This window comes from Pipistrellus kuhlii, unplaced genomic scaffold (genome assembly GCF_014108245.1).
Source record: "Pipistrellus kuhlii isolate mPipKuh1 unplaced genomic scaffold, mPipKuh1.p scaffold_m20_p_1, whole genome shotgun sequence".
Lineage (NCBI taxonomy): Eukaryota > Metazoa > Chordata > Mammalia > Chiroptera > Vespertilionidae > Pipistrellus > Pipistrellus kuhlii.
The window spans coordinates 106,753,513-106,780,565 of NW_023425404.1; the positions used below are offsets into that span (position 1 = coordinate 106,753,513).

The 27,053-nt window shown below is 37.8% G+C and overlaps 1 protein-coding gene across 1 annotated transcript in view; it reads right to left on the minus strand.

The window, feature by feature from the left end:
• Positions 1-27,053, minus strand: part of CUBN (cubilin) — a 291,544-nt gene that overhangs the window by 20,358 nt on the left and 244,133 nt on the right. The window contains exons 59-60 of the mRNA XM_036459129.2: positions 23,632-23,849; positions 4,008-4,216 (exon numbers count right to left, since the gene is read on the minus strand). Coding sequence (XP_036315022.1) covers positions 4,008-4,216; positions 23,632-23,849 — 427 coding nt within the window. The remainder of the gene's footprint in view (positions 1-4,007; positions 4,217-23,631; positions 23,850-27,053) is intronic.

A 27,053-nucleotide genomic window follows, 5' to 3' on the forward strand; every position in this document is an offset into this window, starting at 1 on the left:
CAAAGTGAAGGTCCCATTTTACTGAATGTCTTGCCAGACATTTGCCTATAAAAATGTTTCTAATTAGTTGGTCCCAGAACCTAAATCAATAATCAAACATAAAAATAATTTTTGCACAGCTTTAATATTTACCAAATTCCCCAAAACGCAGTTGCTATGTAAGTTGAAGGGTAGTTTTTGTTTTCTTTAGAACTGCTTTGTTTTAGTTTTACCATTAGTTAGAAATTCATATTGCAGATGGTGATACTGCTGCTGCATTTACATTACAAATGCAGCCCACCCATATTAGTTTAAACTTAAACTTTTTATCTGCCATGATTCCACATACTATAGAAGAATCTGACTACGTTATCACCTGACTTAGTGTAGTTGAGTCAGAGAATTGATAACATTTTATAGATAAGCACTATTTTATATACTTTCCTTATATTTCTCCTTTTCATTGCAGTTAATACATTATATTGATTTATGAAACTATGTATATGGGAAGGCTACAGCATAGATGACTTTGTCTTTAGATGGTCAAGGAAGTATTACAAAGTATTGGTGGGAATGTTAGGAAGAAGCCATCTCCTTTCCACCAGTTCCATATTTCCTGAGAGAGACGCCTCATCCAGGGTCCCAATTCTGAGCCTTCTCTGCCATTTCACTCACTGCTCACAACAGAGGAGTCTTAGCCAATCCGCAAGCTGGTGTCCAGAAGCTGGGCTGCTCTGTATAGCTCACAGCCCTGCTGATTCGCCTTCTCCTTGCAGCCAGCCTCCCACAGGAAGCTTGCTTCTGTGATGTTCCTCCAAAGCCCAGCTCAGCCATCCCATTTAGGAAGCCTTTCCTGAACCCAAAATGACAGCGACCACTCTCGCTTCTGTTCTGCTTTCCTATGGCGGCCCATATTGGTCATTTTGTCATGTTGTTTGATTTATGTCCATCTCCTCACTCTTCAGTTCCTTGAGGAACTGTATTTTTGCTTTTCCACATCTTGAGTGCAGGGGACCATGCCCAGCACAGAACGATGCCATGTGACTCTCTATGGAATGGATGTGATGTTAACTTCAACGACATCCACTCAGTGACACACACAATTCACTGCATATTTGAATAACCTCCCAAACCAACCCTTTAAAGAATAGTTATATAATTACAGATGAATAATATAATTGGCAACTTTTCACTTGTATATCTACCTACAGAATTGAACTGTTAGCTTTTCTCAAAAGTTATTTGATTATAATATCCAAGAAATAATATAAAAGGAATCAAAAGTCCCATTTATCACAGAGAATCTCTTTTATAAAGTCCCCTCCAGGCTTTCCATTCCAAGGGGTGCTCTTTTATCTGCCCATTTGGTATAAGCTGAAAAATTACCAAGTGAGCAAAATTGCTTTCCCAAGAAGTAAAATAAGGGTAGATCTGAACAGATTGTTTTTTTTAATTATATCTTTTTAAAATATATATATTTTATTGATTTTTACAGAGAGGAAGGGAGAGGGACAGAGAGTTAGAAACATTAATGAGAGAGAAACATCGATCAGCTGCCTCCTGCACACCCACTACTGGGGATGTGCCCGCAACCAAGGTACATGCCCTTGACCGGAATCGAAGCTGGAGTCCTTCAGTCCGCAGGCTGATGCTCTATCCACTGAGCTAAACCGGTTAGGGCTTTTTATTATATCTTAAAGATAGAAAGTAACTCTTTGCTTTCAATATTGCTATTTGTGTCTTAAAGTTATTATTGTTTTAATGACATTATCAAATCACAGTCTCCTATATGGAAATGGATCTTGAAAATAAATCCTATCAACCTTCCCAGCATGAATTCGTGCATGGGTGGGGTCCAGCCAGCCTGGCCAGGGGGAGAGGACATGAGCGGTTGGCCGGCCTGCCTGCTGGTCGAACTCCTGGTGAGGGGAAAATTTGCATATTAGCCTTTTATTATATAGGATATACATTGAGTGGCCAGATTATTATGCATTCAGAGAGCATAATAATCTGGCCACTCAGTGTATTTTCCTGGTTGTTGTTATTCATGACTCATGTTTCTTGTCTTTTGCTCTCCAGTTGCCTCACTGTGAACCTTGCATGGAGATGAGTGGGAACCTGGCTGTCTAGCTCCAGGCTGTTCCCCTAAATGACAGCGCTGTTTCCCCTGATGTCAGAAGGGCTCCTCTGCTCCCTCCCCTCTGCTCTGTTCTCTCGCTGGAGCTCTGCTCCATCCTCTGCCCACCGGCAATGTCATTCGTCTGCCTTGCTATGATCCAAACTGCCCTGAACCCTTACAAAAAGCATGTTCTCTTCCTAATAGCACTGACATTCTTCTGCTCCCTGAGGTTTGGAGCTTTTCGTCGTGAAATATGAGACAGTATATAATTAAGGGCACAAATGTGTATTCCACCTATGAATTTTCCTTCCCTGTTTAAAACTACGCACACACTATTTCTTTAAAGTCTAACATGATTTTGAACTTAAAAATTTCTCTTGCACCAGACTTGTCATCTCTACCATCTCTGTACCCTCCTGACATAAAGGTCATCTCACTTCAGGGCCCTGACTCCTGACACTCCCTGTGAGACAATTCACCTGGAATCCTGATTCCAGATTATACTTTTTAAATTCTGTTCTGATTTTGGAACTAAGATATTTTCCACATCTAAAGGTAACATGAAAGGTAAATCTATAAACATTAAAAATAGATAAATTAAGGGTTTGTTTTTTATATGCATGGTTTTCTAAAGATCCTTTGTTTATCACTTTCTATACAAGCATATTCCACAGATCATCTTTTTATGAGAAATGGATAAACAGTGACTCTTAAAGTTAATGTTAGAAGCCACCCAAAGTTTTTGAGTCATCCATTTTAAAGATTAATTTGATATAGAGATAGAGCATCTGTAATATTATACTATCTAATAAAGAGGGACTGCGCTAATTGACCCTCATGTCATCACAAAGATGGAAGCATCCACAGCCTATAAGGAGGGAATATACTAATTGACTGTCCCACCCTCAAAGATGGCGGCGCCCACATCTAATAAGGAGGGAATATGCTAATTGTTACCCTGTCTTCTAAGATGGTGATGCCCACAGCCAATAAAAAGGGAATATGCTAATTGCTGCCTTGCCCTCAAAGACAGCAGTACAACAGCCACAAGATGCCCAGTTCCCTCATCCCTGCCAGGGTGCCTGCCTCCAGAGTCCCCCAGTCCCTTCAGCCCTCCAACCACCCAGGGCAGGCCTGAGGTGCAGGCAAGCCTCAGATGGTGGCTGCCCAGCTGCCAGGGAGGCCCGAGGCTCAGGTAACCAGGGCCAGCTGAGGCTTGCGCTGCCATCACTGGCAGCAGCAGAAGTGTGATGGGGTATGGTCTTCCCCTGATCGCCGGGTCACCTCCCACCCCTGAGGGCTCCCGGACTGTAAGAGGGGAAAGGTCAGGCTCTGGGACACCCCTCTAGTGCATGAATTTTTGCATGAAAGTTATATAGGCCTCTAGTCCTATATAATAAAAGGCCAATATGTAAATTGACTGAACAGCAGAATGACCGGTCACTATGATACATATTGACCACCAGGGGGTAGATGCTCAATGCAGGAGCTGCCCCCTGGTGGTCAGTGCACTCCCACAAGTGGAGTGCCGCTCAGCTAGAAGCCAGGCTCATGGCTAGCGAGCACAGCTATGGTGGCAGGAACCTCTCCCACCTCCAAGGCAGCTCTAAGGATGTCCAACTGCTGGCTTAGGCCTGCTCCCCACAGGAAGTAGGCCTAAGATGTTAGTCGGACATCCCCCAAGGGCTCCTGGACTGCAAGAAGGAGCAGGCCTGGCTGAGGGATCCCCCTCCCCCAAGTGCACGAATTTCAGGTACCAGGCCTCTAGTACATTATATCATTAAAGTATAGGTCATTTAAAAAATTATCAGTACTCACAATTTTCAAAATCTCCTGTATAGCAAAATGTGGAATATACCATATGAAAGTCTGGATTTGAATACTCTGTTAAGAAATATAATAGCCTTACCTTTACATAGTCATAAATGCATCTTTGCAAAGTAGATACTGACTCCAGAGCAAACGTACTAAAGGTGAGTTTAATGAGTTTGTTTACAGGGGCAATTATGAACCATATGCAGTTTAAATTCTTGTCATATCTTCCATTTGCATCAGAATCAGGAGATGCAAAGGTGTTATTGGTCTCGGTCAGATAGCCACCACATCCGTGTTGAGGCCCTGTGTCAAAACAAAGACATCACTAAGAAAACTGAGGAGAACACATCTTAGTTTCCACATGGAGGCTTTTAAAATTCATATTGTTCTTTCTCTCACACGTTTATAACTATGTCAAGCTATTGCCTTGCTTCAGTGGGTTTGTGCAGGTGCTGTTGTTAACTGTCCTTAACTTCTTCATTACCTACTTCCTCTCCATTCCTCTCACGCCCCTCCCCCCCTCCCGGTCCCTTTCTTCTCACTCACACAGAGTTGCTTAGAAAGTGGGGAATCATAGTTGGTTCTATGTGCATTTTTAGACCTGCTGATGTGATTTATTAAAGCTTTTTCTAGACTCAAAGAATCCAATTTTATAGAAAATAGTGTTTTGCAAAATAAAACCGGTGGAAACTGTGAACATGTTTTATTTTTGTGTTTTGCTTTTATGAACACTATCCAATTGAAAACTAAATTTATGAAGAATTTACCCAACATGCTAAGAAAATTGGCTCCCAAAAAACCTTTTATTTAAATTATCTGTCAGAAAGAGGCTGCGAGTCATTTAGCACTTCTAGTTCATATTACATCACATTCTAAATTTAATTTTTCCCCTTTCCAGAAACAAAGAAGAGCTAAAGAAGAAGTTGATTTGTGAAGAAAAAAGTCTACATTGAAATAAAAAAATTTTAAATTTAGAATAAAAAGAGGGATAAAAAAGTACCCATGAGATGACTAAATGATCTACTATGAAAAAACATGGAAAATCCTCAGAACATTGGATTTAGTTTCATCCACTCCATAGCCTAAGCCAATGCCTCAGAAATGACTTAAGAAGGACATAAAAGAAAGAAAAGCTATGGTCAAGTTTAACTGAAATAGTGAGGATGTATTAAGCACAAAATAGTCATAAGAGGACGAGGGATTAAATACTAGAACTGGTGTCCACAAATCTTTCATTCTACACAAACATATTCAATAGATCATTACTACTTTCAAAGTTAAATTTCACTGACTTTGGCCTTCACTTATTCTATTCCATTTATTTAGCTTTTAATAGTGAAAGGGTTGCTTTCAACATTAGGGGGCGCTAAGATTTTGGACTTGGCACTTGGCAGGAAATGTGCACAATGGCAGCCCTCCTCAGAGGCAAAGGCTATCAACTTGCAGTGTTGTGGACAGAGACATTATTTAGTAGGTCAGACTGCCTTATGAATCGCTCCTAACTCAGGTCAAACTATAGTTTATGGGCACAGTCAGACGTTTTTAGGAACTGAAAGTCTTCCAATGGCCCAGTTTCTGATATTTCCACTTATGGTGGTATCTAGGACAAAATTATTCTGAAACCAAAGCAATGTGCAGTGCTTCCTGGAATAATTCTGATAATCCTTTTCATATTAAACAGGCCTGCCTGCAAAGTAAAAAAATTGGAGCTTTTCTTTTGGTATTGTTACTTAAGGAAACCACATAAGCTTAATGACATTCATAACAGGGGAGAACAATTACTTAAGGTATTAATGAATTGATACATTTATTTATTAATTTAATAAATATTGTTTTAATAGTGAAGGAAATATATTTAGTATTGAAGTGGGAAAAAGATGAATAGTAGTCCAAGAGCAATGCTATGAATAAATAATGGTAGTCCAGTTTAGAAATTGATAGATGCCATAAAGGAGGCAGAAAAGTCCTGCGAGTTTAGCAAGAAGAGGAAATTACCTCGGGCTATGAGGATCATTCTAGACTGTTCAAAGAGGAGGTAGCATCTGATTTGAATGTTGAAGGATAAATAGGACAAGACCAGGTAGAGGTGTGCTTGGTGCTGACCATTCCAGGCTGACAGCACTTCACAACCAAAGGTTAAGTGGACAAGAATTTACATTATATGCTTAGAAGAACAAAATACTATTTGTGAAACAACAGAGTACATGAAAGAGAATAATGAGAAGGTTTGGAAACAGGAAGAGCTGTTCTATAGAGGGCCTCAAACGTCAGAGTACAGAATTTGACATTTAGACTTTTTTTCTGTGGACAATGGGGTCCACATGAAAGTTTTTTGTCAGAGGAGTAGGGTCAAAATGTACTTTCTAGTCAAGTCTGATCTAAAATTGTTTCTGGTAGTAGCGTGTACATGTAGGGGAAGAGGACTGCAGGAGGTGATGCCAGGTAAGAGGACATTGCCTAGGTAGGACTGGAGGTAGCAAGGGCAATAAAGACTTGGAGGTTTTCATACAGGAAAGTGACGCTGCTTGGCTTAATTCTATTATTACATCAGCTCCAGAAAACTAAATACTGTTTTTAAAAATTCAAGTTATATATTTTATCACTACTGTTTATTGTTACTAATAAGTTACTAAGGGCAGAATGATAACTATTTTGGGGCACAGTAAGTGCCAATAAACACACTTATACAATACTATTACTACTACCACCACTACTACTGCTGTCATAAGAGAGAAACACCCTTCTCCCTCCAAGGACCCCCCGAGCAAGAGTCCATAAATCATTGGCATGTATTGGCATAGACTGAGTGGTAGACTGAATGATTCTTAATCCTTCAGTCCCTCTGTCATTGATTTCTCTCTTTGAAGTGCACTAGAATGGAGGAGGATATTTTTCCATCAACTTGATGTTAGGCTTGGTCATATGACTTGCGTTAGACATTAGAATCTTTATGGAAAGAGGCCTTAATAGACTTGAGATTTTTGCTTGGCCTTTTGTGCTCCTGTGATTCACCCAGAGCTCATGCCCCGGGTGACTGCTTGTGAAAGAGAAAGTGGATGGAGAGCAGACGTGAGTCCAGCCTGGAGACTGGAACCAACCACAGTTAACCTACAGTCAGGAGCAGAGGCAGTCAAACCAGTCTGCAGACCCATGAGTGATAAAAATAAATGCTCTGGGCATAAACCACTAAAATTTGGATGGTCTGTTATGTGCCCTTATGTGGCAATAACTGACTAATAAGTAGCTTGTTTGAGTAATCAAACTGTAATAAAGCACATTGCTTAATTCTTAAAATATACACAGAAAATAATGAGAGTGAAAAGCTAACATTATCACAGATAACCCCTTCCAAAGTAGTCAAATAATCCTATATAATAAAAGGCTAATATGCAAATCTACTGAACAACAGAATGACTGGTTGCTATGATGTGCACTGACCACCATGGGGAAGATGTTCAACACAGGAGCTGCCCCCTGGTGGTCAGTGTGCTCCCACAGGGGGAGCACTGCTCAGCCAGAAGCCAGGCTTGCAGCTGGTGAGCACAGAGGCTGTGGTGGAAGCCTCTCTTGCCTCTGTGGCAGCACTAAGGATGTCCCACCGATGGCTTCTGAAGTGTGAGAGGATGCAGATCAGGCTGAGGATTCTCCACCCACCCTGAGTGCATGAGTTTCATGCATTGTGCCTATAGCTAAGTAAATAAAACATTATATTAGTGAATTATATAATTCATATTATATATAAATATGAACAAATATAGTACTATATGGGTGAATAGTCAAATTATTGAAGTAAATGTATGAGTAACAAATCACATATGAGTAAATACCTTTTGGTGTTTGTATGATACAGAAAATTGTTATAATTGATTTGATTACCCCACTCTTTAAAAAATGTTTTTTTAATTGCATTCAATATTATTCTGTACTAGAGGCCTAATGCATGAATTCATACACAATTGGGGATGGGACTTATTGGGGGAGGGGCCAGCTGTGAGGGCCTCAAATGTCAGAGTACAGAATTTGACATTTAGACTTTTTTTCTGTGGACAATGGGGTCCACATGAAAGTTTTTTGTCAGAGGAGTAGGGTCAAAATGTACTTTCTAGTCAAGTCTGATCTAAAATTGTGGGTGGTTGATTGGCCAGCCCCACCCTCTGGTGGAACTTCCAGTTGAGGGGACAATTTGCATATTATCCTTTCATTATATAGGATGTTGTCCCATTTTTACATTTAAACATAGTACAAATGCTCTGTGCTCTTGCTCCTCTTATGCAAAATGTAAATACTATAAGCATGTGTCTTTGGGAAATATAAAGATTAATATTAACAAAAGAAGGGTTATTTACAAAAAGTATTATTATCACATTACTATTTCTATATTTCAACAATAGCTGAGTAGAATAGAACACTGACTATGAAATAGTTTCATACATAAGAAAATAATATTTATTTGCTGTATTGATATTTTAAAATTTCTTTTTAAAAAACTAGTAAAAGATCCTAACCTCAGCATGTGGGTTAGCACCATAAATCCATCATCTTTCTTGTTACTACATATTTTCTACCAACTAGTGAACTCCATCCATCAGCGGCTCCTCCATCAGTCAAGTTTTGTCAGAAACAATCTATAATGTCACTCTAACCTTCTTCCCCACGTCGGAAACACTTCTGCAAAAATAACTACTTCTTCAGAGAAAGAAAATGGTTGGCTACAAAAATATTGGAAATATGAACCCAGAATACGCAGTAAGATCTGGGTCAAGATCTACTTAATTAAAAATCAGTAACTGAATCCTAAATTACTCCTCTCCAATTATTAAACTTCATAGTAAAGCTCAAGCCAGGAGAAATCTGATAATGTAAGAAAGGGCTATATTATCTAAGTAAATCATCTCAAATGCTTTGTGGAGTCATATCCATTTCTGAATAGTTATTTTGAGAATTGACATATTTGTGGCTGATATTTTATTGAGGCCTTTTGGATAGCATTTCTATCCATCGCTGGGCAGCCACCACCTGGAAAAATGGTAGATGGCTGGCATACTTAGGACAAACACTGGCCTGAGTTCAGGCATTTTCCTGTTCCCATGAGCCAGCTGCAGCCCTAGGTTGTAGCTGGAGGAAGCCCAATAATACACAGGAAGCAGGACATAAAAGCATTGTAAGCTGCTGCCTCAGGGAAATGGGGGTGAACCACAGAGAGCTTGTGATTTTCAAAACCTGGTACACAACTGCCCTAAAGCAGTGAATTCATTTTTTAAATTCAACTAGATTCCACATGAACCTATTTGTCTTTTTATCTAAAAATAAATTGTATTTATTATTCTACTCACCAATCTCCATTATATGCAACCTTTTAGGTGTTATATTTATGTTATACAGAATAAAATCTTAATGGTTTTTTTAAACATGAGTTGTCTGTTTTCCTTTCAAAGTTCTATTGGCTTGTTTTAACTAACGTCACTGATTTGACTCATTTTAGATATTCTAATTGAAACTCAGCCTACTTTAACTTAGAATATGTATTTAGTCTGGTAATATTTGAGAAGCATAAAAATAAAAAACTAAAAGAAATGTAATTTACTAAAAGGAAAGTTATTTAGCATCTAGTAGCTAGTCTCTAGGAAAAGATCAATGCAATGTATAAGGAATTTAGGATAATGATAATTTCATTATCTTTTTAATTTGTGTTGAGTTATTTCAGTTTTACTTAAACCATCATAAGCGTGTATCATTAGTCTCAGGGCATTTCATGCAAATCATTCTTGCCAACTTTGAAATTTCAAAAATGATACTAAGCAAAATGATATGATATGACCATACCAATTGATGCAGAAAATGAATTTGACAAGATCCAACACACATTCATGGTAAGAAGACTTCAGCAAACAAGGAATTAAAGACGACTTTCTCAGCTTGATAAAGAGTATCTATAAAAATTCCGCAGTTAACATGACAATAGTGAAAAACTAAATGCTCTTCTTCCAAGATTAGAAACAAGGCAAAAATATTTTTTTCTCATCTTTTGAACATAGCATTAAAATTTGTGCCTGTGGAATAGGCAAGGAAAACAATATACACTGGAAAGGAAAAAATGAAATTGCTATTATTTGTGTATCTAAGGATCCCAAGAAATCTGCACAAAAATTCCTAGAACACTTATTGTGAGTTCAGCAAAAACTCTGGATATAAAAATAATACACCCAAAAAAATCAGTCATATTTATATATACTAACAATAAACACGTGGAAACCAAAATTAAAACCCAGCCAAGACCGGTTTGGCTCAATGGATAGAGCGTCGGCTTGGGGACTGAAGGGTCCCGGGTTCGATTCCGGTCAAGGGCATGTGCCTTGGTTGCGGGCACATCCCCGGTGGGGGGTGTGCAAGAGGCAGCTGATCGATGACTCTCTCTCATCGATGTTTCTAACTCTCTATCTCTCTCCCTTCCTCTCTGTACAAAATCAATAAAAATATATTAAAAAAAAAAACACACAAAAAAAAACCCAATTGCTCCAAAGAAAATGCTGTACTTGGGTATACACAATGAGACATATATAGGACCTATGTGCTAAAAATTACAAAATGATAAAAGAAATCAAAGAAGATCTCAGCATAGCCAAGATAGCAATTATTCCCAAACTGATGCATAGGTATAATGCAACTCCTATCAAAGCTCCAGCAAGAGTTTTCCATCATCATACAAAAAGTTTACATAAAGTTTACATAGAGAGGCACATGCCTTCGAATAGCTAAAACTATCTTGAGAAGGAAGAATAAAGGAGGAGAAATCAGACTGTCTCAAATTAAGTCTTACTATAAAGCAATAGTAATCAAGACAGTGCAATATTGGCGGAGGGTTAGACACCTAAATCAACGGAACAGAATAGAAAACCCAGAAATAGACCCACCCACAAATACACCCGGCTGATTTTTTACAAAGGTGCAAAAGCAATCAAATGGAGGAGAGACAGTCTTTCCCACAAATAGTGCTAGAGAAATTGGGCATCCAGAGGCAAAAATTAACTTCAACCTAAACCTCAGACATTAAACAAAAATCACTTCAAAAAGATCACAGACATAAAATATAAACCATGAAACTTTTATATAAATTCAGAACAGAAACTCTTTCATACCTCAGGGTAGGCAGAGTCCTTAGCATTGACACCAAAAGCATGATACATAAAAAAAAAAAAAAAAAAAAAATGATAAGCCAGGCTTTAGTAAAATTAAAAACTTCTGTGCTAAGAAAGGCCTTTAAGAGGATGAAAAGATAAGCTATGGATTGGGGGAAAAAATCTTTGTAAACCACATAAGATTACTTTTTCAGAATATATAAAAAATTTCAAAACCCAATAGTAAAAAAAAACAAATGACCCAATTAGAAAATAGGCAAAAGAGATGAATATATATTTCAGCAAATATGATTTACATATGACAAAAAAAGTAGATGAAAATTGTTCACCATTAGGGAAATGCAAATTAAAACCACATTATTATCTGGTAATCCTGACCAAAATAGTCAGTCAGTCTCTCTCTCTCTCTCTCTCTCTCTCTCTCTCTCTCTCTCTCCCCCTCTTTTCTTTCCCCCCCTCCCCCCCCCGCCCACACACACACACACACACACACACAGTGATAGATCATTGTGGAACACAGCACTCTACAATGGGATGGTGATGGGGGTTGGGTGTCCCAAAGTATGGATAGCACAGGGAGTACCCTTCAGTGTTTCTTAACCAAAATAATAGAATCCAGATGGCATCTTAAAGTGCTGAATAAAATAAATGGAAAATTATAATTCTATATTCAGAAAAAATATCCAACAAAATTTAAGACAAAAAAGGCCCTTTTCAGAAAAACCAAGACAAGTTTTTACCAGAAGTTTGCAATGAATAAAAAACCACTAAATGGAATTCTTCTAAAAGAAAGAAATTGATTCCATATGGAAGCACAGAAATTCAGAAAGAAAAAAACAACAATGGTAAGTATTATTTATTGCACAAGACAATGAAAATGTTTTAAATAGACATAGAATTAATATAATTAACATTAATAGCAAAAAAGACTCTAAGTGGCTAAATGAATTTAAAAGTTTTTAAGGTCCTTGACTTATCATGAAGTAGTAAAAGGACTAGTTTTAAGTTAGATTCTAATGAGTCAAGAATATTGTAATCTCTAATATTGTAATCTCTAATATAATCACCAAAAGAAGAATAAAGAACGGTACAAGTAATATATGTTTAAAAGAGTAACAAAACTGATCAATTAAAAAAGGCAAGAAATAATAATTTAAAAACATAAGAACAGGTGGGATCAACAGGAACTAAGTAATACAATGGTCTGTTTAAATCCAATAATGTTTGCAATTTAATCCTATGTAAAGAGATTACTAGTAAATCCTCCAACTGAAAGGTAAAGTAAAACAAAATCCTAATATATTCTTTGAGATAGCAAAAGGTTGAAAGTGAAGAGGTGGTACAATAAGTCATGCAAACATGAACTGAAAGAAAGCAAAGGAAGCTATACTACATCAGAGAAAATTCTAGTAGACAGTAAAGCAAGAAGCATTTAAAAAGTATATTTCAGAATGATATGAGTCAATTCACTGGGATGACATAATGATTTTAAATGTATATGTGCCATGTGAAAGAGGACAAAACTCTAGTCCAGACCTTTCTACCGAGCTTGTAATTCTTATATCTGGCATCTATCTTATATCAAAACAATCAACGGTTTTCCTTTGCACATGAGACAAAGCCCTGGGCATCTAGCCCTAGCTTCTCTCTCCTGTCTTAGCTTCTGCCCCAAAACATTACCATTCAATGTGCAGGTCAGTCTATAGCCTCTGAAATGCTACTTGTCTATAACCTTGTACATGCTTTACTTTCCCCATAGAATGTCTGTTTCCCAGTGAATGTCTTCTCACCCTTCCAAGTTAATACTATACCATACCTAACATTTATCGCATGCCAAATAAGAGCCAGCCCTTTGAGGTAGTTACTATTATGTGCCCATTATAGAGAGGAGAAAATCAAGACAAAGGACAGGTCATTTGTTCAAGGTTGAACTTGGGATGTATAAGAACTGTGTTTGAATTAGGAAGTCTAGCACCAGAGATTACATTTATAACAATTACACTAAAATTCAGGGTTCATATTCTCTGAGCTGCTCTCTCTAACAGTCTTGTGTCCTCTTTACTATATACCAAAGTATCACAGATCCTTTCTTTTCTTCCTCCTCCGTCCTTTGCACATATTTATGTCAAAATGCATTTAACATACCAAATTTACAATTATTTACTGATTCTTCTACCTGTAAACTTCTCAGGAATAGAGAAAAGCTCATTGCCTACATAATAAGTAACTGGGGAATATTATTGAATGAGCAATGAAGGATTGATTAGAAAATATAGTTATTAGGTGGATTTTTGCTTTCTAGTCTACATTTATAAGGGGGATTCTTTAAATTAAGTACATTTCTTGATTTATAAAGTTGTTACTATATTATAAACATTATGTATGTGTGCATATATAATTCTTACATTTTTATTGATTTTTAGAAATAGAGGAAGAAAGGATAGAGAGATAGAAACATTGATGAGAGGGAAACATAATTGATTGGATGCCTCCTGCATGCCAATGTGCTCTGACAGGGAATTGAACCAGTGACCTCCTGCTTCCGGGGTTAATGCTCAATCGCTGAGCTACACTAGCAGAGCCATCTATACATATAAAAGACTAATATGCTAAGTGTCCTTCCCTCTGTCTGATGGGTTGCTATGACACACACTAACCACCAGGGGGTAGATGCTCAATGCAGGAGCTGCCATGATGCAGAGAAATGGCACCGCCCACCTGGCACCTACAAAGCAACACTTTGCTTCCTCCAAGTAGGACATAGGCCCCACCACCACCCTGGAGTGACAGACCACCAAATCGCAGTCAATGCTGCCAAGGCTCCATGGCACAAAATGCAGCCCACAGCCCAAGCCGGCCCGGAAATGATTGATGTGAGCGGCAGGTAATGACGTCATGTTCCTCTCCCTAACAGTGACTAGCCTCCTTGCAGTTTCTTCAGCCCAGAAGCACGATTTGCTTTGTAACCAGGTGGAAACACTTTACACTGTAGCCTAATGTCTGTGAAGCGTTTTCCTGTGCCACATCTCATTTGATCCTAACAGAAATCCTGGAGTAGATAGATAGGAGACTCAATGGAATCCTATTCTCTTTTTATTAGCTGGAAAATGGAGATTTAGAGAGCTTAGAAACTTGACCTGACTGAAAAGAAGTAAGAAATGATGGACCTTTTCTCACTGTGTAGAATATAGTGAAACACTGCTGCAGTTAAATATTTTACCCTTTGTTCTCCCTGCATGATCTACAATAATAATTGGCTTCCTGTTGATATTTACTGCTGTGTTGCTGACAATTACCTGAAAGAGAAGTTGAAGTGTTTCACTGGACTGGAAAAAGTTTAGTTAAATCAGAAAGCAGGTCTAATTAAGCAAGTTTATTCTATATCTATAAAAGGCTAAGTTGACTCGAGCATGTGTGATACATCTAAAGCTCTCCCTGGCGCCAATCACACGTGTCTGTTTCCATCTGTCATTGTTGATCGTGAATTTGGTTGACATTTCTATTATAGAGAAAGGGTGAATAGCAATATTAAAATACCTCTTCTAATTAATTTCCTTTCAATGTGCACAAATCAGTGCGCCAGACCACTAGTATATAACATTTTTAAACAAATGACTTTTTGGCTCTTTTTATTAACCAATTTTAAAAGCAAATTTAGTTGACTTTTGTGACATATTTGATTGTGAAATCACAATTAGCAGGACAATAAAAATGTCACTATAAGACCCCAGCCAGTTTGGCTCAGTGGATACAGCATCAGTCTGCTGACTAAAGAGACCCAGGTTTGATTCCAGTCAAGGACACATATCTCAGTTGCAGGTTCACCCCCGGCTTTGGTTGGGCCAGTTGGGGGAGGCAACCAAACAATGTGCCTCTTTCACAGTGCTATTTCTCTCTCTGTGTCTCTCTCCCTCCCTTCCACTCTCTGTAAAAATCAATAGGGAAAAAAACCACAAAAACAAACCTTGGGTAAGGATTAACATATATATTAGAGGCCAGATGCATGAAAATTCATGAAAGACTAGGTCTTCCTTCCTCCGGCTGCCGGCACCGGCTTCCCTCTGCCCCAGGACTCAGGCAGTTTCCCTCCGGCCCTGCTAGCAGGCACCTGGTTCCTGGGCAGCTTCCCTCTGGCCCCAGCTTCATTCGGAAAGATGCCTGGTCTAATTAGCATATTACCCTTTTATTATTAGATAAGGAAATGATTTTCAATACTAAGGGATAGGTTTTTAGTAAGCAAAATTCATGAATTTGTAAAATTCAGGATGCGTGAGTGTACAGCAATACTATTTTTAAAAAGTAAAACTATTCAACATTGGCAATTACAAAATCAAAACTTAATCAAAAGTTGAAAATGTTCTGTTTGGAGAGGTCAGGATAAATAGCAATGTACTACTTAGTACTCCTATATAGGTTACAATAAAAAAAGGTGGGATTTATAAAATCAAGCCAAGCGTTGAATAGCTTTTTAATAATAATTAAAACAAGGCATTGTTTTATTGTTCTTATTGATATATTAGGTTGTGCATGGTGCTGTGTATTTCAACTTCTACTATGCTAGTGGCAGTATTATTTTGTTGACACAGGGATTATTTTCCCAATTCTAAACTTGCTAAGGGAGGTTGGCTTGGTTCCCCAATTTGGAAAGTAAACTATATGCCAAGAATATCACTCAGGGTTATATCATAAAAACAAATGTATGAATTCCTTCATTTTGTTAGACTGTTGTGCTAAGGAAGTTTTCTAATTTTGAGGCCATAATATGGGACTAGAGTTTTTTGGTTATACAGAGATTTATTATTCTTATATTCCAATTGAATTATCCTATATAATAAAGAGTTAATACGCTAATTAGATCAAACAGCAGAACAACCCTCCAGACAGCCCTCTGAATGAAGCCAAGCCTACGTGGGCCAAGGCAGCCAGGGCTGTGAGGGCTGAACCCCTTGCATGAATTTCATGCATCAGGCCTCTAGTACTTTACTTAACTGTGTCAATTCTTTACCATTATGCCATGCAAAGCCAATGAAGCATGTGACATTTGTCTATCAACAGCAGACAGCTAATTGGCTTTTATTGCTTATGTAATATACTAGAAGCCTGGTGCATGAAATTCTGCACTCGCAAGCACGCGCGCGTGTGTGTGTGTGGGGGGAAGGGTGGTTGTTCCCTCAGCCCAGCCTGCACCCTCTTGCAGTCCAGGACCTCATGGAGGATGTCCGCCTGCCAGCAGTTACACATCCCTCTCACAATCTGGGGCTCTCACAGTCTGAGACCCCTCACTCCTTACCAACTGCCTGCAGCAGAGGTGGGAGAGGCTCCCGCTGCTGCTGCTATACTAGCCAGCCAAGAACCTGGCTTCTAGCTGAGTAGTGTTCCCCTGTGGGAGTGCACTAACCACCAGGGGGCAGCTCCTGTGTTGAGTGCCTGCCCCCTGGTGGTCAGTGCATGTCATAGCAACAGGTCGACTGGTTGTTTGGCTATTTGTTCATTCAGTCACTTAGACTTTCATATATATATAGATTGCTTTATAAAATACATATATTATACATATATGTGTATAAAATATATGCAGATATTTCATATATAAATATACTATTTGTAATAAATATAAATATTTGTAATATAAATACAATAAACAAATGTCTTTTATATTACTATATATTATATAAGGTTTAACGTATATAATATATAAGTTATTATGTCTAATAATATAAACATTATATAAAATATAAGTATTTATAATACAAAGTTATATAATATAAATATTATGAATATAATTACACTGTATTATACTATTTACAAACAGTGTATTTTATTGAAATATATATTATATCTTTCTTTGTGGGAATGAAGAGACAGTTATGTGCAACTTTTAGCTACAACAGGATATTACCAAATGCACTATTTGGGACTAGGTTCAAATTAGAATGCTGCCACTAGAAAGTAGGCGGTGTCAAATGAGGAGAAAGGAGTGGAGAAAAGTGGCTCTTTCTACCTAAAAGAGTACGAAAGGACATGACCTGCCTCTCAGAACATTCCCCCAGAACCTCCCTTGATCCCAGGTCATCAATGGCCAGAAGTGATTTGGGCTGATTAAGAAACCTCTGAATTTGGAGACAGTTCTACCTGGTTCAAAGCTTCACTTTACCTTTTAGGAACCTTGGGGCTGCAGACAAATTACTTAATCTCTTTACTTTTTACATCCTCCTTCGTAAACTGGGATAGTCCCTGTTTTGGGGTAGTTGTGAGGATTAGATAAAATAATGTGAGTAGATGCTCAGTGATAGGGGTCCATTATCATTGTGCCCAGGGATTTTGTGACAAACCCTCACTTAGGAGTGAGCAGAATATAAACCTAACACATAAAGTTAATAAATTTTTTAATATATCAGAATGAAGAGTAGAATACAGTCCTGGAAACCTAATAATGTTTTGTTTCTAAAAAAACTGATTTATAGCCAAAGGATTTTTTAAAATATTTACTGCTAACCAGATATAGCTTGCATGCTGCTGGGGACACTACACCAAAGCCAGGCTGACCTGAGTAAGGATAACAATTATAGGGAATTTATGGTTGCAAAAAATGTAACCCAAAAGGTCCAATTATCTGAGAAAACTGGGTTACATTTTGGGGAGGCCTGGTATGGCTTAGGTTATAAATAATAACTGTTTCTAAGCTCTTGTTTACCTGAATATTTTTCAAAATGTTACCTTATAATTTACCATTAACTCATTTTTATCACTTAGCTTGGTCTCCACAGTAGCATCTGGTCATGTGGGGAGGGGGCAGGCATGGAATATATTTTAATAAAAACCTTTCCTTTATTTTTGCTGATCTGGAATTTTACTCCTGTCTATTTGCTTTTGTAAGGTTTGGGTGAACTAAGCATTTGTTAGTTTCTTTATCCTATTTCCACATTCTCAGCCCAGCAAAAAACCCTTTTCAGTAAAACGCACAAAGGACAAACTGCAGATAACTTTGTCTTTGGCATCAGCTCCCAAGAGAAGTCCAATCACTAGTGAGAGACTTACAAAGGGAGGAAATAAGTTTAGTCTAGTTTTCTGCAAATGGGTTCCAATTCCAGCTCATCTCATTCTCAGACTTATCAGAGGGAACAAATGACATTAAGAGAATAGACAAAAAACATTGCTTTCGAGTAATACCCCCATTATTGCTAAACCCCGAGCTATTTGACAGTGACTTAAAAAATCATTCAAGCTATAATTCAACTATCTTATTGCACTTGTACTTCTAAAAGTAATGTGGTTTTGCATCTTATACCAGGCTGCTAAGAAGCAAATAGTGTCATATACATATTGATGCTTACTGTCATTGAATATTTTTGTTTATTCTTGTATTGTTTTGCTACAGAATTTTTGAATGCCTCTCAAGGTCCAAGCCTAACATCAAAACTGTGAAACTTAAAAATAACCAGAAGTCAAAAGAAATTTGACATGTCTTTTTATTTTTCTCTATTTCTTGTGATCCTATTTTCCATCATTGGGGTCCAGTCTCATCAGCTTTCTTGGTCTCGCTTTCCATATTCCCTATTCCCTTTCACAAGTGAACTCTTGTTTGATTCCCTCAACATCATCCCACTTTGGCCCCATTTTTCTTTAGCACCTTTGAGAGGAATTTCCAGATGTTAACGTAGCAGGTGAAAACCCAAAGGCCAGACACACATGACCCAATTGTTAAATCTGATCCTGTATTCCTAAATCTGTAAGAGTGAAAGTGACCCAACTTACTATCCCAAGTAGTAGCTAAACTACATGAACCACAATTGCATTTTGAGAGTGAAGCATATCTAGGCATAAAATAATGTATAATATGCTGTATATATTATGCATAACATAATGTAATTATAGAGTGGGCATAATTTATTCGTGTACTCTTTAATTTATCCATACAGCCAATATTGTTGGAGTGACCATTATGTGTTAAGCCTCTGCAAAGCCTTGGAATTAATCAGAATTACCTTTGATTTCAGATTTAAGTTATGAAATATATGTTAGGGCTTGCTGGTAAGATTTCATTGAGAAATGAGTAAGAACCAGAAACCATTGTACCATGAAGCGGCCCTGTTAATAGTAATGACCTGTCACCCCTCTCCCAGTTTAGAGATGAGGTGGGTGGGCCTGGAGCCCTACAGAAAGCCAGGACTTCAATGTTAGTTTCCAACACTGCTTTTCTCCCTGACATGCACAGTACTTTACAGAACTGCCTACTCCATCTCCATCACATTCTGAAAAGATAGAAAGTGGTCATACTTCAAACTGACTCTTTTTAGTAGATAAAGTTGAGCTCAATTATTATGGGACTTTTCTAAAGCATCTCACCAGGCAATGGTGTAATGAAGCAATTGGGTCCTGGCTACTTTCTGGTCTGCAGCGCTTTCAATTTGGGGCTATTCATCTTGTAGACCATGATTGACCTGTCCTTGTGAAACATGCACTTTGGTATTACTGCTTTTCCTTCACAGTGAAGCTTTGTGAGTCTGACTAATGCCGCCTGACTCATTCTCCACATGACAAATACTCCAGAGGAAGGAAGACGGACAGCAGCCTTCATCCTCAGCATGTGGGCTCGGAGCTACAATGGGCCAGGAATGCTAGTCTTGTGTCTAGGATTCACAGTGCTGGTGACATGAACCTTTGGCCACTGATGTTCCCTGGCCCCTAATATTGCCATCGTCTCCAGGGCAACGCCTTGTCCTTCTAGGATATTATCCTTAAGGGGTCATGCCTCACGCTCTCCTTGGCAACTTGCTGATCCGATTGCTTGTGAACTTCATACCTTATTGGGCCAAGCTCAGCTTCTAAGTCTGACATCTTGCCTAAGTGTTACACAATACATTTTTTTTTTAGAAACAAACTAAATGACTGTGGTACTCCACAGTAAATCCTTGATCTAACCTAAATCCTTGATCTAACCTGTTCCGTAAATCCATGATCTAACCTATATCCACCAGTTTGGTGTCTAATGTGATGAGCACATCATGAATAGGCTGACTGAGCAGCACTGTGTTATGACAGCTGTACAGTAAATGCATGTGGGGCTTTGCTGGTTTAAAAACACGTGTGCAAGTCCAAAGTGCTTCATGAGTGACACAGGTGAGCAAGGTCATGGCCAAAGCAGATCCTGTGGTAAAGGAGGGGCAGAAACTCAACCAGCAGAAGTTAATAGAATAAAAGGGTACTTCTAAGTGTGGATTCTGCACTGTGAAGTGTGCCCATGTCAGTCAAATCCACAAGACCCATGGCTTTTGAACTTTATGAGGTCAGCGACATCGTTGATGATGAGATGAAAGCTATACGCTCTCTGGAGAAAAATGCTCTGATTTGCAGATATCTCCAGGGTTTCACAGATCCCCAGGGCCCAGTATGACCATTTTGCTGGTTATCAGTCATTTGGGATAAATTATTCATGTCATGTTGCAGTGCAGGGAGCAAAGGGAAGGCAGACTCCACTGCAGCTGGAGGTCAGCTCCTGGGCATGCCTGCTCTGCCTTCCCTGCCTGTGTCCCTCCACGTGGCCCTTCACAGCGCAGCTCCATGGAAGAACAGACCCAGCTCCACCCCATATTTAGTAATTAACAACAAACCAGGGGATGTTTCCCCGAAATGTGTTCAGGCCCATTAGCAATGCAAATACAACACACGCATCAGGAGAGTTTACCTGGTAATCACATAATTATGTGAGCTGGCTCCTTACTAATTTCTGAGAAATTAAAACATGTTTATAACGTATCACCAAGTGTGTAATCTAAATAGTAAAACTGCAAATCTCTAGTGTTTTAAGATAAACTGAACTGTGATGTTGCAGACTAAAACAGTTTCCTCTTCACATCAACTATTCACTCTGAGAAGAGACTGTTCTCCAGGCTGAAATGACCGCGTTGGAAAAAAGAAGCTGCTGTGTGGCTCCCAAAGTTGCTTTCTCCTCTTTATGGGAAACACAGTGTAGTTTTACATGGAAGGGATGGATGTGAAGGGTGCATCTAGATCTGTAACTAAAATATCTCATAATATTATGCTAAATGAGATAAGTCAGTTAGAAAAAGCTGAGACCCATATGATCTCACTCATGTGTGGGAGATAAAACTGAAACTTGTGAACACAGCAGCAGTGTGGTGGTCTCCAGAGGGAAAGGGTGGGAGGAGAAGGGAGTGCTAATATATGGTGACGGGAGAAGATTTGACTTTGAGTGGTGGGCACAGAGTGCAATACACAGATCTTTTAACATAGAAGCCCACACCTGAAACCTGTATGATCATATTAACCAATGTCACCCCAATAAATTTAATTAAAAAGGAAAAATAAAAAATATATGTATATCCCCTTCTCTCCCTCTAAAAAAGAATAAACTCAGTGTTTCACATAATCACAGTTATAAATCTACTTTTGTATTTTGCCTTGTCCTTATGGATTTGCCTATCCTGGACATTTTATATAAATGGACATGCAAAAAAAAAAATTAAAAATAAAAGATTTTATAAACTCTATAATTCAATATATTCTTATTCTTCCTCCCCCGTTCCTTACCACAAACAACAGCAACAGCAAAAAACAAGATTAAAATTCTGCAGATGAAAGGGTAATTCATATGTAAGGTTTTGAAAGCTTTGTAACACCATACAAAATTACAACACTTGTTTTTTTTATAAAAAATTATTATTGAAAATTACCTAAATATTTCCAAGTGATTGATGATGTGTGAAGATGAAGAAGAGATAAAAGTCACCATCCTGGCCTGCAGCTGTGAGCTCCATTTCTGCTCTCTACACATGGACCTTTCTCTAGCTGTGCCCAGGGAAATACTGATAAACTGAAAGTGTCCGATGCTCAGAGATGAACAGTGCCTCTGAGGTTTTTCCTTCTGTGCTGTTTCAGTGCAGTAAGAATCACAATAAATCCATCCAAAGTGTCTTCATTGTAGCCCAGAAAAACATCATAATTTAATGAGGCTGGAGAACACTAGCTAGCTGGCAGGCCTCATGCAGATGAAGGCATGTGGAGAGCTTTGAGAGGATTTCAATGGCCATGTGAGAAAGCATTGGGAAAGAGAGAAACAACCTGAAAGCAGGTAACAAGATCTACGCAAATATATGCCATTTGACTCTAAGGTCTGTGCTAAAGGCAAGAGTTTGTGAGTTCTTTTGCACAAAAACAATCTCCAATGAAAAATTAATTTTTCTTTCAGCCTCCTGTGTTCTGCCCCTGAGACTTGCTTTCACATTATTGATAATACCACTAAGTAGGCTAGGTGGCAAAGTGATTCTCTGATCCAATTTGTCATGATGTCTGTGGCTTACTGTGAAGACTTTAAGACACTAATTGCGTCCCTCAAGAAATGTACACACATACAGAACTCGTGCCAAATGCAAAGAAGTTTAAAGTAAGCTTTGCTTTGAATAGGAAGCATGAAAGTTATTCACAGGATGGGGTAAAGAGAAAGAAAGAGTTTGAACAATAAGTCAGGACTCTCACTGAAGAAAGTTTCCCAGGTTTTTCTGAGATGAGACTTTACCAAAGATGTGATTTGTTTGATGAGCGGTTCATTTTCAGAACACTGATCATCCCTATTCAAATGGAAGAATCAATACATTTTCCAGAGTCAAATATAAATGACCTACATTGTGCCACTGATGCTGTGAATATAGATAAACAAAGGATTAACTACCTTATATGATTTAAAGTTCTTTGTTGATTTTATATAGATAATGATTTCTCACATGGAGTGGGAATAAATCGGGGTGTGATTTTTTATTTATCCTCACATTTAGCTTTTCCCTTTACCTCTAGATCATTATTTCTAGCCCAATTTTTTTCTTAAGCTTCAACTTCCTCCTGTATTCTTCATTTAGATATCTCATAGGCTCTCCAAAGCCAAATGCTACAAACTAATTATAATATTTCTTCCCCAAATCGTAGTCTCCAGCAACTTCCTCAAAAGAAGTCATTAACAACTTAAGCCCTCAGGTAAAATATCAAGTTCCAAATGCTGTATTTCCAATGTAACCTAACTTGCAAATACCTCTGGGATCTCTACCCTTTCTTCTTCTATTTCAGTTGTGTTAATTTGAACCTCCAACATTGCCCATCCAGAATTCTATGATAAGCTTCTTCTTTCTCAGGCCAGAGGGTCCTCTGTGCTTTTCTCCACTCTAGTACCACTGTGACCTTTCCAGAACTCATCCGACCATTCAGTCTTTACTTAACATTCTCCAAGGATCATAACCATTTTAAGGATAAATCAACCTAGGCTATGGGTCTCCTGTCTTGATCTGTGCCTAGACTGCCTTTAGACTCAATTTACACCATTTTCATGGATGATTAATAAGGTTTGTGTCTTATTTCAGATGGTTGTGTAGATAGACTTTACCTTAGTATGCTAGAGAAGTACACTCGCTGAGTTATTAAAAAAAAAAAAAGAATACATTATTAGTAATTTAAAAAACCAAAGCTTTGTGTGACATTCCTCTAAACTTAACTGAAAAGCAACTTTAATAAGGTGAAATAAAATAAAGCAAAAAGTAACAGTCATGAAAAATAGATTTACATGTCCAAAATTCTTACCCAGAGTCTGCCGGAAAGATAACTTCCAACCTCTTGCTGTTTGAAATGAATCTGTCTTGAACTCCAGGAGCATACTGTTATTACTGCTCTTAACATTGGGTGGAAGCTTGGAACCACAGAACTTGCCAAGAAGAGGATCACTGATGCTGTAACCATCATAAATCGCCAGGTAGTCTTGGGAGCAGGAGGTGGAGAAAATCACATCAAAATCAATGAACCTGTAAAATGAGTCTTATTAATGCTGATAGTCTCCATTTAAATTTCCATTAAATAGTACCTTGAATTTTTGTCTTTAAAAAAAGACAAAGGCTAAAAGTGAATGTCCACGCTTTATTTAATAGGAAATATTAGAAACAGTATACTAATCAGTTCAAAAGTTTAACCAATTTTTTTTTTAAGAAATTCAATATATCAAAAATCCTGATAAGCACTTGGGATATAAAAATGAGTTAGATATGGCTCTGGACTTCTAGGAGTTTATAGTCAAAGACATATTAATTCTATATAAGATTAAGTTTTGACAAATTTAACTGATATCTATTTATCATTTCAGCAACACTTTAGTATTTTAGTCTCTTTTTTTTTTTGATGCAACCACCTCATGCCTTTATTCTTGCTATTATTTCTCACCATCTTTATTTTTTTTAATTTTTTTAATTTTTTAATTTTTTTTAATTAATTTATTTTTTTTACATATTTTAATGATTTTTTTGCCCCCCTCTCTCCCCTCCCTCCCCGTAGTTTTATGTCCATTGGTTGTACTTATATGCATGTATACAAGTCCTTCGGTTGATCTATTATCTCCCCCAGATCCTCCTCCCCTCCCCGCTGTAATTTGACAATCTGCTTGTTGCTTTACTGTCTCTATATCTATCTTTTGGTTCATCAGTTTATAATGCTCTTTATTATCCACAAATGAGTGAGGTCATGTGGTGTTTCTCTTTCATTGATTGGCTTATTTCACTCAGCGTATTTTAGTCTCTTTTAAAGTATGGCACTAACTCTATACTTTTGTTATTCAGGGGCCATCAAGTGGTACTATCATTCTATTCTTTACTTATGGGAAGATGCTAACAGAGTTGAGGAAACACTGGTTTTAGAATCAGAGCTCCATTCTTATTCACACAGTCATTGTTTCCTTCTTTGAAAATGGAGTTTAGAGTAAAGTTAACTTAAACAATATGCAAAAACCAAACCGTGGTGTCAGGCATATAACAGATATTTTTAAAAACAATAAAACCAGTGATCATTATTGTTTTGAAAATGAGGAATATGAAGTAAGTGATTTCTCATAAAATAAATTTAAAAATCAATGGTAGAAAAGAATGAACTAAGTTCTCTTGAATCTTATTTGATTGCTATAACCGGAAATTCACACTTAAGGCTACTGTGGTGGTCCCAGGAACTTCACCACATGTCTTGGCTCTCTGCCTTCTGATATTTGCTAGGACTGCCTTTCTGTGTACCCTCTGAGCTTTGACATGGCCCTAGGGCTCACATCTCCATGGCCAAAGCAAGTTTAATTGTGGTAGGGTCTACCTTTAGGAAGAATGTTATGAAACCACCACTCAGTTTGCCACATTACCTGCCCCCTGCAATGATGGTCCTGGAAGCAGAGGCAGAAATGAAGTTTCCATCAACCTGAGCCCCTGAGTGACCACAGGGAGCCAGGCCTCTGGGCAGGCCACATGGGACAAACTCATACGAGTGAGAAATAAACTACTGTGCCTTCAGGTTGTTTGTTATCATTTATAACCTATCCTGACAGATACATCCCTACCTTTTCTTTTATGGCCTAATATGGTAATTTCAGTCTAGGCCTTATGCTTTGTCACTTCAATTAATTATTCACAGAGCTCCCAAATAAGCAAAGCCTTCTGACATTTTTTTTTTCTTTAGGATTTTATGACTTTTTTACTAATGGCTTACATTTAAAAATTTTGTTTAAAGTATTTATTATTTAAAAAAATAAAATTTATTTGCTTTCCTGACCTCATTTTTACACTTTTCTGCTTTCTTAGTTTTCTTTTTCTAGCAGCTGCAATAAATAATACACAGCACAGAGTAATTAATAGTTAAGTGATTTGAAAATATTTAACAATGAATAACTTGGAAGAATCTTAAGAAAAAAGAATCAACTTTTTTTTTTTTCCAAAAAGGTTTGATTGGTGAATTTTTTTAAACTGATGATGAAGATCCAGATGAAAAAATTATTTAATTTTTAACATGTAACACTAAATGCTCTTGTAAAGAAAGTTGAAGGCAGAATAATAGCTAGATTATTTTCCACTTTTATTCTTTATAGACAACACATTTATCTTCTACAACATAAATTTACAAAGGAAAAGAAAAATTTGAGTGTCCAGGAGAACTCAAAGCTATTTTGGCTTTTTATTTTACAACATTTTCCCAAAAGAGCACCAAAGCTTCCTGGAAAATCCCACAGACAGAAACCCCAGGGAACATTTCATGGCGTATTTTGAGAGCCTCCTACAAGGATGTATGTTTTACTAATGTCTACAACCTCTGCAGCACCTAGAATACTAGAATAATATCTGCTTCATAGATACAGAGATAGAAAGTAGTCTCTTAAAAACATTATAATAAATAATTTTTAAAGCATGAGGATGTGAACTTTGATATAGTGTGAGGCCCAGAGCCCAGGCAGGAAACAGAAAGAAAAACACACCCATGCATACCCACACACACTAACCATAATCCTATATGTGTAAGAAACAAATATTGAGCTATAATGGCAAATGACAAGAACCATCTCTTATGCTTCCATTCTGGGCAGGCTATCCAAGGCCTCCTGCACCTGGTTATTTGGCTATGATTTTTGTTTGTTTTTGTTTTTTATTCCTATGATTTAAAGGACATCTTGGCTCTGAGGCACAGCTTCCTTACCAATCGTCTCAGGTAAGATCTGAAGTTTCCTTCAAGGCCCTGCATATAGACCACTCACTGTCTGATAGAGCAACCAAATCAAGCTTTATGAGACCTGTCTTACAATCTATGGGCCCATTTGGTACATGAGACCTCTGGAGTTAATTGTAGAGTCTTTATGATTTTTAGGGGAACGTGGGTAGGAATTGTCCTAGCCCATCAAGCTTCTATAAAAGTTCTATATTGCTTCGAACTCTATCAACCCTCAGAGTTTCCCACCACAAGCTGTATAACCCTGAAACACAAGAGATAGAACACTGATTTAGACAAAATCAATGTGGGACTTTATCCCTGGAAAATGGAGGCTGCATTACATTCCCTTCATCAGATTTGGGGGAGTAAGCAGGATTAGGGAAAATTCTACTGTGAAATATCTTGAATAGCACCAATTTAGAGGTGTTCTGATACACAAAATAAACTTCTTAAGTGGTTAAAAGAAACTTTACCCTTTCAGAGATAGCATAAGAATACATCAG